Source organism: Megalops cyprinoides, chromosome 13 (genome assembly GCF_013368585.1).
Source record: "Megalops cyprinoides isolate fMegCyp1 chromosome 13, fMegCyp1.pri, whole genome shotgun sequence".
NCBI classification, from domain to species: Eukaryota; Metazoa; Chordata; class Actinopteri; order Elopiformes; family Megalopidae; genus Megalops; species Megalops cyprinoides.
The window spans coordinates 9,783,141-9,795,454 of record NC_050595.1 but is presented as its reverse complement, the minus strand read 5'-3'; the positions used below and the strand labels follow the sequence as shown (position 1 = coordinate 9,795,454).

Sequence of the window (12,314 nt, the reverse complement as noted above, 5' to 3'; positions counted from 1 at the left end):
AGTGTTATTGTACAAGAGTGTGTCCGTTATGTGACAGTGTTGTTGTGCGAGAGTGTGAATGTGTGTTGTGTGACAGTGTTATTGTATGAGGGTGTGAGTGTGTGTCTGTTATGTGACAGTCTTATTGTATGAGAGTGTGAGTTTGTGTTTGTTATGTTCCAGTGTTATGGTATGAGTGTGTGATTGTGTGTGTTATGTGACAGTGTTATTATATGAGAGTGTGTGTGTTGGTATTATTGAGTTAGAATGGTGGGCTCTAGCTGCTTTCTTGGTATCCTCTGAGGGAGGTTGTGGTTGGGGTCATGTTTCCTGTGGTGGATGCAGTCTTGACGCTTACAAGGTAGGTCTGGATGGGAGGCAGCAAGCCAAGAGTAATGGACCCTGGGACACCCTCTTTAACACTCACAGACACTCATTCACTCACACAAATGCACACTCAAACACACGCACGCACACACTTCTGTCTCCCAACCTGCAGCAGACATACTGCAGTGATGGACCCAGAGCTGATTCTCCCAATCTTCCTCAAAACTCTTTGTTTCCACACGCTGTGAACTGTCTGTGTCACAGTTACCTGCTAGAAAGGACAAAGGGAAATAACTGACCACCAGGGGGAGGAGTCTCCGTATTCCACCCTGAGGGTGGCGGAGTGAGAATTCTGTTACTCTAAAGCTCACCATTAATCACACGCAGGGAGAAATGGCGTGACTAATGGGAGCAGGGCAGTGTGGCTAATGGGAGGTCAGGAGTGCAACTGTATGGCAGCGAGAGGACAGCTTGAATTAATTCCCATATTTGCATATGTAGTCGTGTGTTTGCTTGTGTGTGTGTGTGTGTGTGTGTGTGTGTGTGTGTGTGTGCGCACGTATATGGAATGATAATGTCCCCTTCACTCAGAATTGAGCACGGTCTGAGAAGCCAGATATCTCAATACAGTGCACACTAACATGATGAGGAAAAAATAATGCTAAAACCCTCCAAAGCCAGATAGGAGTTCCCTCTCCAGAGACTTGTGCTGTAGGTACGTCCACCTGTATCGAAACTTGGCAAATTGAGATTTAAGCAGGCGAGCGTGGCTGAGCCGTTCATACATTTTAAGCCTGCTTTACACTCCCTGTGTGAAAACTTGTCCATCCCTGTCTGTCTCTCCCAGATAATTCTTTTCCTGTGACAGCACATACTCCTGTGAAACTGGGTCTATTACCTCCCCAGGTAATTTTGGTTACCTGTGCCCAGCCTGCACTTCACTGTTTCGTGGCAGTGGCTTAGTGTCTTACCATGTGGTTGCAGGGTGGTGATAGTGTGGTGCAGTGGTAAAGAGCAGCAGGGCTTGTTACCCAAAGATTGATAGTTCAGTTTCCAGGAGGTCTACTGCCTTTGTAAATTTGAAGAAGGCACTTTACTCAAATTGCCTCTCTAAATATCCAGCTGTTCAAATGGAGAACATGTTAAAATTGTAAGCTGTGCGAGTTGGTCTGGATGAGTGTCTGCTAAGTTAATTTAATAGTCGTGTATGGCTTGTATCAAAGTTAGTACAGGATAGCTGATGTTTTTACTGACCATGATGCCTACCCCTTGCATGCCAAGTTGAATCCATCTAACCCTAACTTATCATAACAAGGATCAGAGTGACTGAGGGAATAGTATTTCACAGTTTATTATTGCAAATTTATATTTTAATATTCTGTCTGTGCTTTGGAGTCCAGGGTGTGGTTTTTGCCTTGGGGGTGTTTGCGTTAGCCAGGGTGTCATTCCTGCCCCTTGCGCTAGTCTGTGTGCCAGAGTGTTTGTCCTCTGACAATGATTATTTAAACAGTTTAATCCACGTCTGTAATCATGTTACAGTCTATTACTGTATGTGTTATTATGACAAATATACTGGAAACCTGTTTGCATAACATTCAGTCCACAGGACAAAAAAGAAAGTTGTGGAAGTCAAGTGCTGCCTACTACATTGTGGTGTTCACGCTGAGTCCAGTCACTTCTAACTATATCGTAATTCCCTGTATAAAAGGAAAAGTCTGGAATGCTGAAGAATGATGCATATAAGGTTTGACGTGGGCATGAATGATTGTGTGTGTGTGCGCATGTGTGCGCGTGTGTGCGCGCGTGTGTGCGTGTCTGTCCCTCTTGGCCGTGTGATGCCAGTGTGATCGGGCTGTACTCTGGCGGATAATGATGTGTTTAAAGCTTAGCGCCAGGAAACACAACCTGATTAGTGGCTAATCTTCCTCACGGCATGGACATCAATCTTCATCACTGCCCCGCCCTGCTCTGCGCTGAGTGCAGATTTGGACAGCCGAGCTCCGTTTATACAGAGGGTGAAAACATATAATAAACATGTAGATTAAATCCTTTTTAACTCGGTGCTTTAAATGACATTATCTGATGATGAAACGTGATTGCTCTTGAAAAGAGAGCGATGGCACCCTCCAGATTTGCTTGGTTTTCTTCACTCTGTGTGAACCTCACTGCACCATTCACAGCTCTTTCACCCAGCTTGAAACCTGAGTATATACGTTTGAGCTCTGGTCTTTACCTGAACGCAACACACCTACCTGACAGCCACCATTTCAGCCATATGATACAACTTACCAGAGATCCTCCAGGTGTGACATCAGAAAGTGACACGCACTTACAGGAGAACATCATGGTTATGTTTTTACACCACAGCAACAACAGGAGCACAAAGTACAGGTTACATTTTACGGTCATGGTGAAGATCGTAGAGCAACACAAGAGCCAGCTGGAGAGTAGGCTTGTCTGGTTGTTATAATTAAAAACTCATGTCAGCTGTTTACAGATCGGTATTGTTCCCTTGCGTTTGAAGTAAAAGGAGCTGTTGGACAGAGAAGACAGCAGCTTGACTGTGTGTTTGTGTGTGTGTGTGTGTGTGTGTGTGTGTTAGAGAGAGAGAGAGAGAGGTAGCGTGTTTTAAGAGGGAAGTCTAGATTTAGGAGTCTGATTCTAAAAAGAAGTTTTGAAGAGAAAATGGCCCCAGAGATTCCATCTATCCTTCATGTGGCAAAGCCACAGAAGATTGTTAGACCGCTTATCTGCAGAGAGATACTGATTGTACGGAAACAATGATTCAAACTTTCCAGCTCCTGGGATAAGTGAGAAGGAAATGGTTTTGATGATGCCCACAAAAAATCCCAAATGTCCCTTGTCTCGCTACTGAGGTACGGCTCTGTGAAGGCGTGAAAGATAGCAATGTAAGAAACAGACATACCACAACTTTAGAAAATATACTTACTATTTTGATGATGATGATGGTGATGATGATGATGATTATGACAATGATAAAGTTTATTTTTCTATTTTTATCTGTTCATAAAATCATATTCCATGTATCACATTTTGCCCTATTCACAGGGGCCTGTCACTGCACTATGACAAAAATCTGAAAAAAGGACGTCAAGTAAAGCCTTGATAAGGATAAATACAAAAGCATTATAATTCCTTGTTAATATAATAATTGGATTTATCTATATCTGTCTTTTCTCACCACCTGAAGAGTAATAAGATTCCTTTTTTTCAGGGTTTGGGTTGTCTATACTTGAATAATCTGCATCTTCAGCCATAATAAACCTTTGTAAAGGGGCGTAAGCATACTGATAACTCTTCTTCTCATTGGTTGCAGAGGTTGAGTTGCTGTATTATGCGTAGACAGGGAGAACTCAGGGGACCACAGATATAGAATTACCAGATCAGATCCATCTGCTGAGTAACAGTCAAGTGTATTCTACAGTAGTAACTATGCATAGTTGTAAAGGTATGTTCAGTCTGATGTCGCTGATTTTGCCTGTGTTCATTTAGCCTATTAGTGAGTGTGTGTAATGGACTCAACGCAATGAGGGCACATCTGTAAAAGCAGCCACCCCCCCTCTTTTTTTCCTCCCAGCTTTTTCGAGGGTGACGTTTTATTTACAGTTCGGACCAAAGGACCGTATACACAGGAAATGCTTGCGACAGAATTCTTCTCCTCAAACGGTGGGAAGTTTATTTATTTTCATACACATTCCTGATTCGCACTCCGTGGGTCACATTTCGGGGCTGAGCGGGGCCCTAGTCCTAAATTTAGCATTCACAGAAAGTCGGGAGGCCTCCCTCTCTTCATAATGAAGAGGGAATTGTATGTAGTATGTTGCGCGTCAAAACGGATCCCTCCAGGATCTATCCAACCAGTTACATGCATTTCTTGGGATACAGGTATTATTTATGACAAAAATGAATTTGTTAATTTAATGTAATAGCCTATAACACGTTTTTCACATAATGCCATGGAAGCTCTCTCGTGATTACAGTGCCTCTCTCTCGTGATTACAGCAGCTGCATTGACCGCTCAGCTATTTGGGGTTGTGGCATCATGAATAATCATTGAGTGAATGTGCAAATGATATGGCATTTTCATTAAAATAATGTCTGTCTGTGACTGATTTAACACAAAATCCTTTGTTGAGCAGAATGCCAGGTACCTTTTAAAGGCACACTATAAAAAACATTTTGCAATGTGTCAGTCAGGGGACTCTGTCCAGTTGCAAAGCAGTACAGCCTCAACCTTTGCAAAACAAAAACCAAGGAAGGGATATTGGGTAAATACACAGTTTGTCATTTATTTCAACTTGTAATAAAAACATACAGTGATGTTATAACATCAGGACGGGGAAGGATCATTAGATTACCTTTTGAGTAGTCTGCCTGCTTTTGGTTTATTTACGTAAATGTCTTGTCTGTATGTTTCCCTCATAATTCATGGTTCAAATATCAAAGGCTCTTCAATGTATATTAGTGCTGTTTCTTTGTCAGTTTCATTTGATTCAACTGATTTGTTGTCTTTAATAACATAAGTACAAATCAAGGAATAATATTTAATATGAGCATTCATATTACTGTTATGAAGACTACACACATTACAATTACACCCATTTGGATACTTGGATGAAGACTAAAACCAGCAATACATCAGGCATTTATTATGACATCAACATCAATATTTGAGTACTTACAAACATATACATATTATCTTTTTATTCTGAGTGTTTATGATTTCATAAATATTATATTTTCTGCCTTGGGTGTTCATGAATACACACATCAACTACCTGTTGGATATTTTATAAGTACACGGGTAAATATAATGCTCAAAGGCAGCCACCTTCCACACACAGTGCCAACTCACAACTAAGGGGATGATTTCACTTCCAGAAATGATACATCTGAATTCACCATATTCATCAGGATTTCAGGATGACCTTTACAGCCCCTTTGCAACATTATTAACAGAAGCAAGATCCATATTTCCTAAAGTTGTGGGCAAGTTCCTGGGAGAGCTGCTGCTGTGTCATCACAACCCTGAATTCACTGCCAATGTACTGTTGGTTGAATCCATTTTCAGTTTTGGTATGTTCTCTCCCTGTTTAATGTACAAATTCTATTTTCCAGGTTAACTTATTATTGTGTTTGGCTTCATTAATTACCCTAATTTCAAAAATTAAGCTTTTTTAACCGAATTTACGGCATTATTTTTGATGTTTTAATATTTTCAAAGTGCTTCTAACATGCTCCTATGTTATTTAAAGGCTCTTTTCATCTCAGATTTTTACCTTTTGCTATAAAGCACATTTAACCATGGAAGATTTCTGTTTTGGACAAGTATATTTCTAGCATTACAAAAACAAAACAAAACTGTTTGGAAACCCACAACTATTTCTTCCAACTACTGAGTTTTGGCAAAACCTTATTCCAGTGTAAAGCCTGCAGTTTTTTAAGCATAGTTTCATGGCAGTTCAGTTCATTTTTATACACTGCATTGTTTTTCCTTTCAGCCACTAAGACACCAGTTTTTGGTGAGATTTATGGTTCCTCATGTTACATTATGATCCATCAGTCCACCAACCATGTGATTTCATAATTGTTTCCAAGCTTGATGTGAAATGTTCAGTTGATTTAAGTTCTGTATGAAGATTTTGTCATTTTTGTGAGTCTTTTTACTAATTGACCCAAATTGAAAACTGCTGTTTTTTGATCTGGCCACTTTATGTTAAATTCACTCCCAAAAGGATGAGTTTACATTCTTTAAGGATATTGCACAGATGTTCATAAAAGATTGTTTAAAGGATCATCACTGATATGATTAAACAACAGTTCAGCTTTATTTATTTTATTGGGGGTGGGGGTGGTGTAACATTCAGCCAATACATTCCAATTCATTCTTCAATGAGAATAGGATTTATTTGCATTTCATATTTTCCTTTTACATTCATAAAGCACCTACTACCTCTACCTTCAGTTCTGTTCTTTTAATAATGATGGACATGTTTATAAACATAATGTTCATGTTTCTGACAGGTCAGAACAACATGTGATGGCACAAGACACACATTCCAAAAATAATTCAAGGATATTAAGTAACATTATGTTGTTTGACTTGAAAACTGTACAAACAAGCTTTTATTTCTGGGGATGTACTTTATTTCTTCTGTATGTGCCCTTTTCAGAACAGCTTACATAGTTTATACGTTTACATATCATCCATGGATACAATTACCGATTAAGCTAACGGTTCAGAACTCAGAATCTACCAAATTAGAGGCTGCTATCTTAAAATTGCTTTGATCAGCCAACGAACCATGCTGTATTGCTGGTAATTTGCTCTGTCTTTATCTGGGCTATACATGGAGCAAAACAATTGCATTATATCTGCATTTCATCTGAAGGACAGTGACGGATTTCTCAGATGCACTGCAACAAAAGCAAAAGTCCAGAGAAAGGCAACGTGTTGCAGTTTGGACCTCGGACCATAACCTGTAATTTAGTGTAAAATCAGGGCTAAAAACATTAACTGATAGCATGAACAATCAGTCATGGCCCAGACCTTTTTATTTATTTTATTACTTTTTTATTTTTATTACACAGCAACTCATCCTTACCCTAAGGATTGGTAATAAGAAATCAGCTCTGATCATGAACGCAACATGACAGCACTCAATACAAGCAAGGTCCGTTATGAACATTATTTAATAATAATGAACATTATTATTCAACGAATCGACTGGGAATTTTTCATCCATTTCCTTTTTCATTTATTGGAGGTGCAGTGCCTTCTCTGGGTATGTGAGCGACAGGTAAGGGCAAAGAGTGAACCCCATTTGACACAGGTGTGGTCCGCATGTGCCTATCATCATTGAAGCATTAAACTCGTAGCTGCCGGTCGCAAAGCCCCGCGCTGAGCTTTGATTACCCCTTTTCGACAAGATGCTCTCTATGCTGAAACGTTTGGAGCTGTCGGTGGCTTTAGCAGTGGCAGCTTCGATAGCCTCCTTTGGTCTTGCTACGCGGATGGGTAAGTTGGCTGTACTACCTGAGACAGTCGAAGAAGGTCCGTCTCCTGCTGTCTCCTCGGCCATGGACCTGCTGCACGGGAAAGGAGAAGCTCCTGAAAGACAGGCAGTGTCTTCACAGGAAACACCAGCCTTCGCCGAGTGGGATCTCGGACCGCAGCGCGCTTCACAGGAGCACGACCTTTGCCTGTTCTGCGCAAAAGCGAGGGGTGGGAGACAAAGGTCCTGAGGAGTCAGAGTCGGGTGTGGAACCGTCACTCGCTGCTCCAGCCAGTTCTCATTCAACTCTGAGAGATTTGGTTTTGCAGTTGTGTCATTTTGTTCATTCTTGCCCGGCTCATCGGATGACTCCCTTCCTGCTTTTGCGTGGAGGTCAGCGGCTGGCTTAGGACTAGGAGAAGGCACAGAGAGGGGGGCTGTGCTCCTCTTGTGGCCGGGTTTGCCCTCAGCAGACTCCTGGGTTTTGGACTTTCTCTTCCTGCGCCTGTAGTTCCCGTTCTCGAACATGTCCAGGCACTTGGTGTCCAATGTCCAGTAGCTGCCTTTCCCTGGCCTGCCCTTCTCTCTGGGCACCTTAATGAAGCAGTCATTGAGGGAGAGGTTGTGGCGGATAGAGTTCTGCCAGCCCTGCTTGTTGTCGTGGTAGAAGGGGAATCGTTCCATGATGAACTGATAGATGCCGCTCAGCGTTACGCGCTGGTCTGGCGCGCTCTTGATGGCCATGGCGATGAGCGCAATGTAGCTGTAGGGCGGCTTCTGCGGGGGCTCCTGTCGACTCGAAGCGAATCCCAAAGCGGGAAGAACGCCCCTGCTGTCACCTCCATACAAGTATATCAGGGAGGAGTTGGAGAGATTCAGAGCCGGCGGAGGTACTCCCAGCTGCTGCGCTTGACTGCTGTAAAGGCTCATTACGGTGAAGTCTCCACTTTGCGCTACGGTTTGGCCGTGAAGCTGGCCGGTTTCAAGCTCAGCCTGCAGCAAAAGAAACGCCACGACTCTCTCGTCCTCTCCGCAGTGTCTGTGTCGGTTCCCACAGTATCACTGCCTCAAGAGTCTAAAAAAGTTAAATATTGTGGGTTTGCAATTTTGTGTTGACTTAGCTCTAGAAAATAAATTGCCCGTGATAAACACTCGTTGTGTTCTCAGCCCACCCACATTAATTAAAATTTCATTGCAGAGCGCCATACTCTCTCTCCGCATGTCCCTGCTCACCAGCCAATGGTGTGCTTGGTTATGCCTTCATTTGTTTATAGAATTAGTCTGTTGATAAGTCTGCCCACCCAAGTCGAATCAAGCTGTGTTTATTTGGAAAAATTTCCGGGCACCCAATACATAAACGCACTGATCTGATGTTTGAAATATCACGTCCACCCCTCACGCTGAAAGTTGCTCGCACAGAGAGAACCAGCAGACGCGGCAGAGTCCCATCTAGGAGTTGCTGCGAGTTACTTGAAAAGAAAACAAAGCATACATAACAAAATAATTTCAATCATTACTTTAGATATATGTTGTGACAATCTCCTCTTGTTACTAAAATTAAGAATTATTAAAAAAATGTGGTCTTTTACCCTAAATGTTATGCTCATCGCGTTTTTATTTGCTGTTATCATTATGTAAACAAGGCAGATAAATACAAACAATTTAACGTGTGGAAGATTTATTTACATAAGATTTTGATCAACATTTATACTTCATTTCATTTTAGGTTAGATTATATTTCGTTACTTTGTGTTGTCCACAAAAATTTGCTTTGCATCAGACATGCATCTCCATTTAGTAGTCTCGCACATTAAAACAACATACAAAAGTGTACACATATAAATGCATATAAAAATTGTAGCTGTCGTCTATATTTCAAAGAAGCTGTTACAGAAATATTCAATTAAGCGTTCAGAATATCTGGATATAATTCGCTTATGCTTTAATACCTATAGACCTCGTAGTTTGGGATTGGTTATAAATGCAGAGTTCAGTTTTATCTCACACATACAGCAAGCATTTCCATAAAGGGGGATTTGGCAGGATGTGAAGATAAATTGTATTATTTGTAATGTGCGCCTGTTGCTTTATATTATGTATTTTCCTGTTTATATAGCAGGGAGGGATTATAACAACTTCACAAGTGCACACAGCTGGCTCGTGCTTACATTACCAGTTTGGAAGGCATAAGCTCATGGGTTTTCTGAATTTGACTTTTTTCCACTGGCTGCGGTTCATTCGGAAATAACCAAACAAAACGAAGAACAAACGTCCACGTCACCCATGCAGCGCGAGGCCACGGAACCATCCAGTTTTATAATTCAGTCTGTTTCGTGCAGAGAGCTCCGCGTGGGCCGGCGTTGCTTCTCGTCCGTAGGTATTCTGCGTGGTAAATGCACTGAGTCATCCAAAAAGGGACTTTTGTACTAACAACCAGCCAGCACACATGCAGGGTCTTGTGTACTAATTGGAATACAGCCTTTTCAGTGAACCAGGGAGGTATTGCCTCCTCAATACCGAGAGAATGAAAGAAAAGACCAACAAAGTGACAGAGGAGCGAAAATAAATCCTCCTGCACTTCAACAAAATATCACAACTGCACAACATGTCAAAGGAAGACCTTACTGCATTTGCCCCGATGTAGGCTAAGGCTGGATCTTTTCCTCCAAGAACACATGGCTTAAAAATGCGACTCACCCTACTTCACTGATATTATTCGAAATTATTAAAAACTAATGCTAAATCTTAAAAGATTACAGCATTGGCCAAAGCTTTTACTTTTCTGCGTAAAGTATGCAATCAGCTGTTGCAATGTTTAGCTAGCATAATGGCGTAAAAGGAATACTTGCAGTATATCAGTGTAGGCCTATATTCACATGATGATAATAATAAATTGTAGAATATATTGTAGAATTAATCCCTACAGCCAGGACATAGTTGAATGACTATTTCCTTCAGACCTTAAGAAGTCGGTAATTTGTGTAATTATTTGTTATTATTTTCCTATATTACTTTTACGTCATTCATCCCCGCTAATAGTTGCGTTGCCCTTACGTTGCCGCAACGTAATTTAATGACCAAACATACGTTGCTACAAAAGTGAAAGGTGCCATTTCGTAACGGCAACGTAATTTTGTGACGTTGCCAGCCCGTAACCTCGACGTCCTAGCGACCATATAATAGGCCTGCCCAGCTAACACAGTCACGTTGCCCTTACGTTGCTGCAACGTATTTTAATGACCATAACCTCGACGTCCTGGCGACCATATTTCATCCTGGCAACATTCTTAATTACATCTGCTTGTACTGGGGCGGATCTGCATGCTCTGCAGACCTCATTTGCCCAAAAGGCTATGCTACCTTAGGAGGACAAATATTTTTGTCTGATGCATACCCTACGCTAATCATAAAAGAGGCATTATCTCCACCATGTCACAGTCAACAATTTTATTTTCAATAAATTTCAATATTGGACATAGGCTTTTTGTTCAGGCCCTGCTCCAGCTCCTTGCTGTCAATGAAGCACAAAAAATAGGTGAGTGTCATTTCCTATGAACATCAATGGGCTTAACCAGTAGGCTATGTTAATTTCAGTCTGAGAAAACAACTGGACATTTTAAGTGAACAAAGTAAGCACAATATTAGGCCTACAATAAAATGCTTAATTGCTTACTAGTATCAAAATGAAGCTGCACGCGTGCATGTGTAAGATATAGTTTATGGCTTAAGTTTACTTTAGTATTATGCAGACACCTACCACTCTTTTCCGGAACTCCAGCACCTTAAGGCGCTCCTCAAGTTCTTGAGTTCTTCTGAGTAGAAAGAGAGCCCAATTTTGAAACACTAATACTAGACAGATGTTCATTGCATTTTCCTGTTGTGGTTTTTGTTGAGTTGTACACTACCCGTTCATAATTCCAATAAAACAGCCATTTAGACAGATGTATGACATGCCTCGAGTTGCAAATGAATGACGTGACATTGCCTGTGTTTATAAGGGCTGGGATGCAACATTTAATATAAAAGCTAGATTGAAATTCATGTAGCCTACATGTAGGTGTCCCCTGCACCTTCCGTCATTTCCGGAAATTTACTCCGACCAGGGTACGAAGTCGCGGCAACGTTATTCGCAGTACCAAATGATAACGTTTGCAAGTGATCAAGGGACGACGTCACGGCAACGTAATCCAGGGTACCATGAAATAACGTCTGCAACTGATCAATGTACTGCGTCCCGACGACGTTATTCGCGGGACCAAATGGCTTATTTTTTAAGGCCATATATTACCGAATATCATCAATAATGAATGTCTGACATGTATGTAAGCAATAGTTTAACACTCCACTTCTGTTAGCCTAGTTGGAAAATGTAGTTATGTTGTCAGATTTGCTTGGCATTTGGCAGCTGATCGGTTGGCAAATCAAAACACTGATAGTTAGGATTTCTGATGCCTCATGTTATAGAAAATCAACATTTGGTGTCAAGAACGTTTCCATGGCATATATTGCATACCCCAAACATCAAATCTACATTAAAATTTTATCATCGCATTTGCCAAACCTGGTGACCCGGTGTCCTGAAATGTGGGTGCACACTGGATAATGGTATAGCTAGTTAATGTGAGAGCCGTATTGTAGATATAAAGAGTCTAGATATAGAAAAAGAAAACTGTTGAGCCCCTGTCACCTGGAGGTACCAGTTAAAATTCTGAATTAGGCTATAGTACGATCATTTCATAAATGTGAAAGTAGCCTACAACTAATGTGAATTTAACCGTTTAAAGCTGTGGCTAAAATCTATAGCTCTATATCAATTAAAAGGACATTGTGAAACTTGAACGTCGGTAGCAGATCAACCTTGTTGATGACATTTGCAATTGTATAGCAATGTCTCCCTCTCGTGGACAAGCCTAAGCTCGGTTTGGGGTGGTAATGAAACTTAAAATGTATATGTACTGCTGTGCATTACGTCTGTACGTCTCAACATCTGAA

General features: G+C 41.2%; 1 protein-coding gene across 1 annotated transcript; it reads right to left on the bottom strand.

The window, feature by feature from the left end:
• Nucleotides 1–6,465: 6,465 nt before the first annotated feature.
• foxl1 (forkhead box L1) lies at nucleotides 6,466–8,388 on the bottom strand. Its single transcript, XM_036544371.1, has one exon. It carries the CDS (start codon nucleotides 8,250–8,252, stop codon nucleotides 7,086–7,088), a length of 1,167 nt encoding a protein of 388 aa, XP_036400264.1. The 5' UTR covers nucleotides 8,253–8,388; the 3' UTR covers nucleotides 6,466–7,085.
• Between the last annotated feature and the right edge of the window lie 3,926 nt (nucleotides 8,389–12,314).

Excerpts from the sequence above, each read along its gene's own strand:
- foxl1 (XM_036544371.1), bottom strand. The coding sequence starts at position 8,252 with ATGAGCCTTTACAGCAGTCAAGCGCAGCAGCTGGGAGTACCTCCGCCG.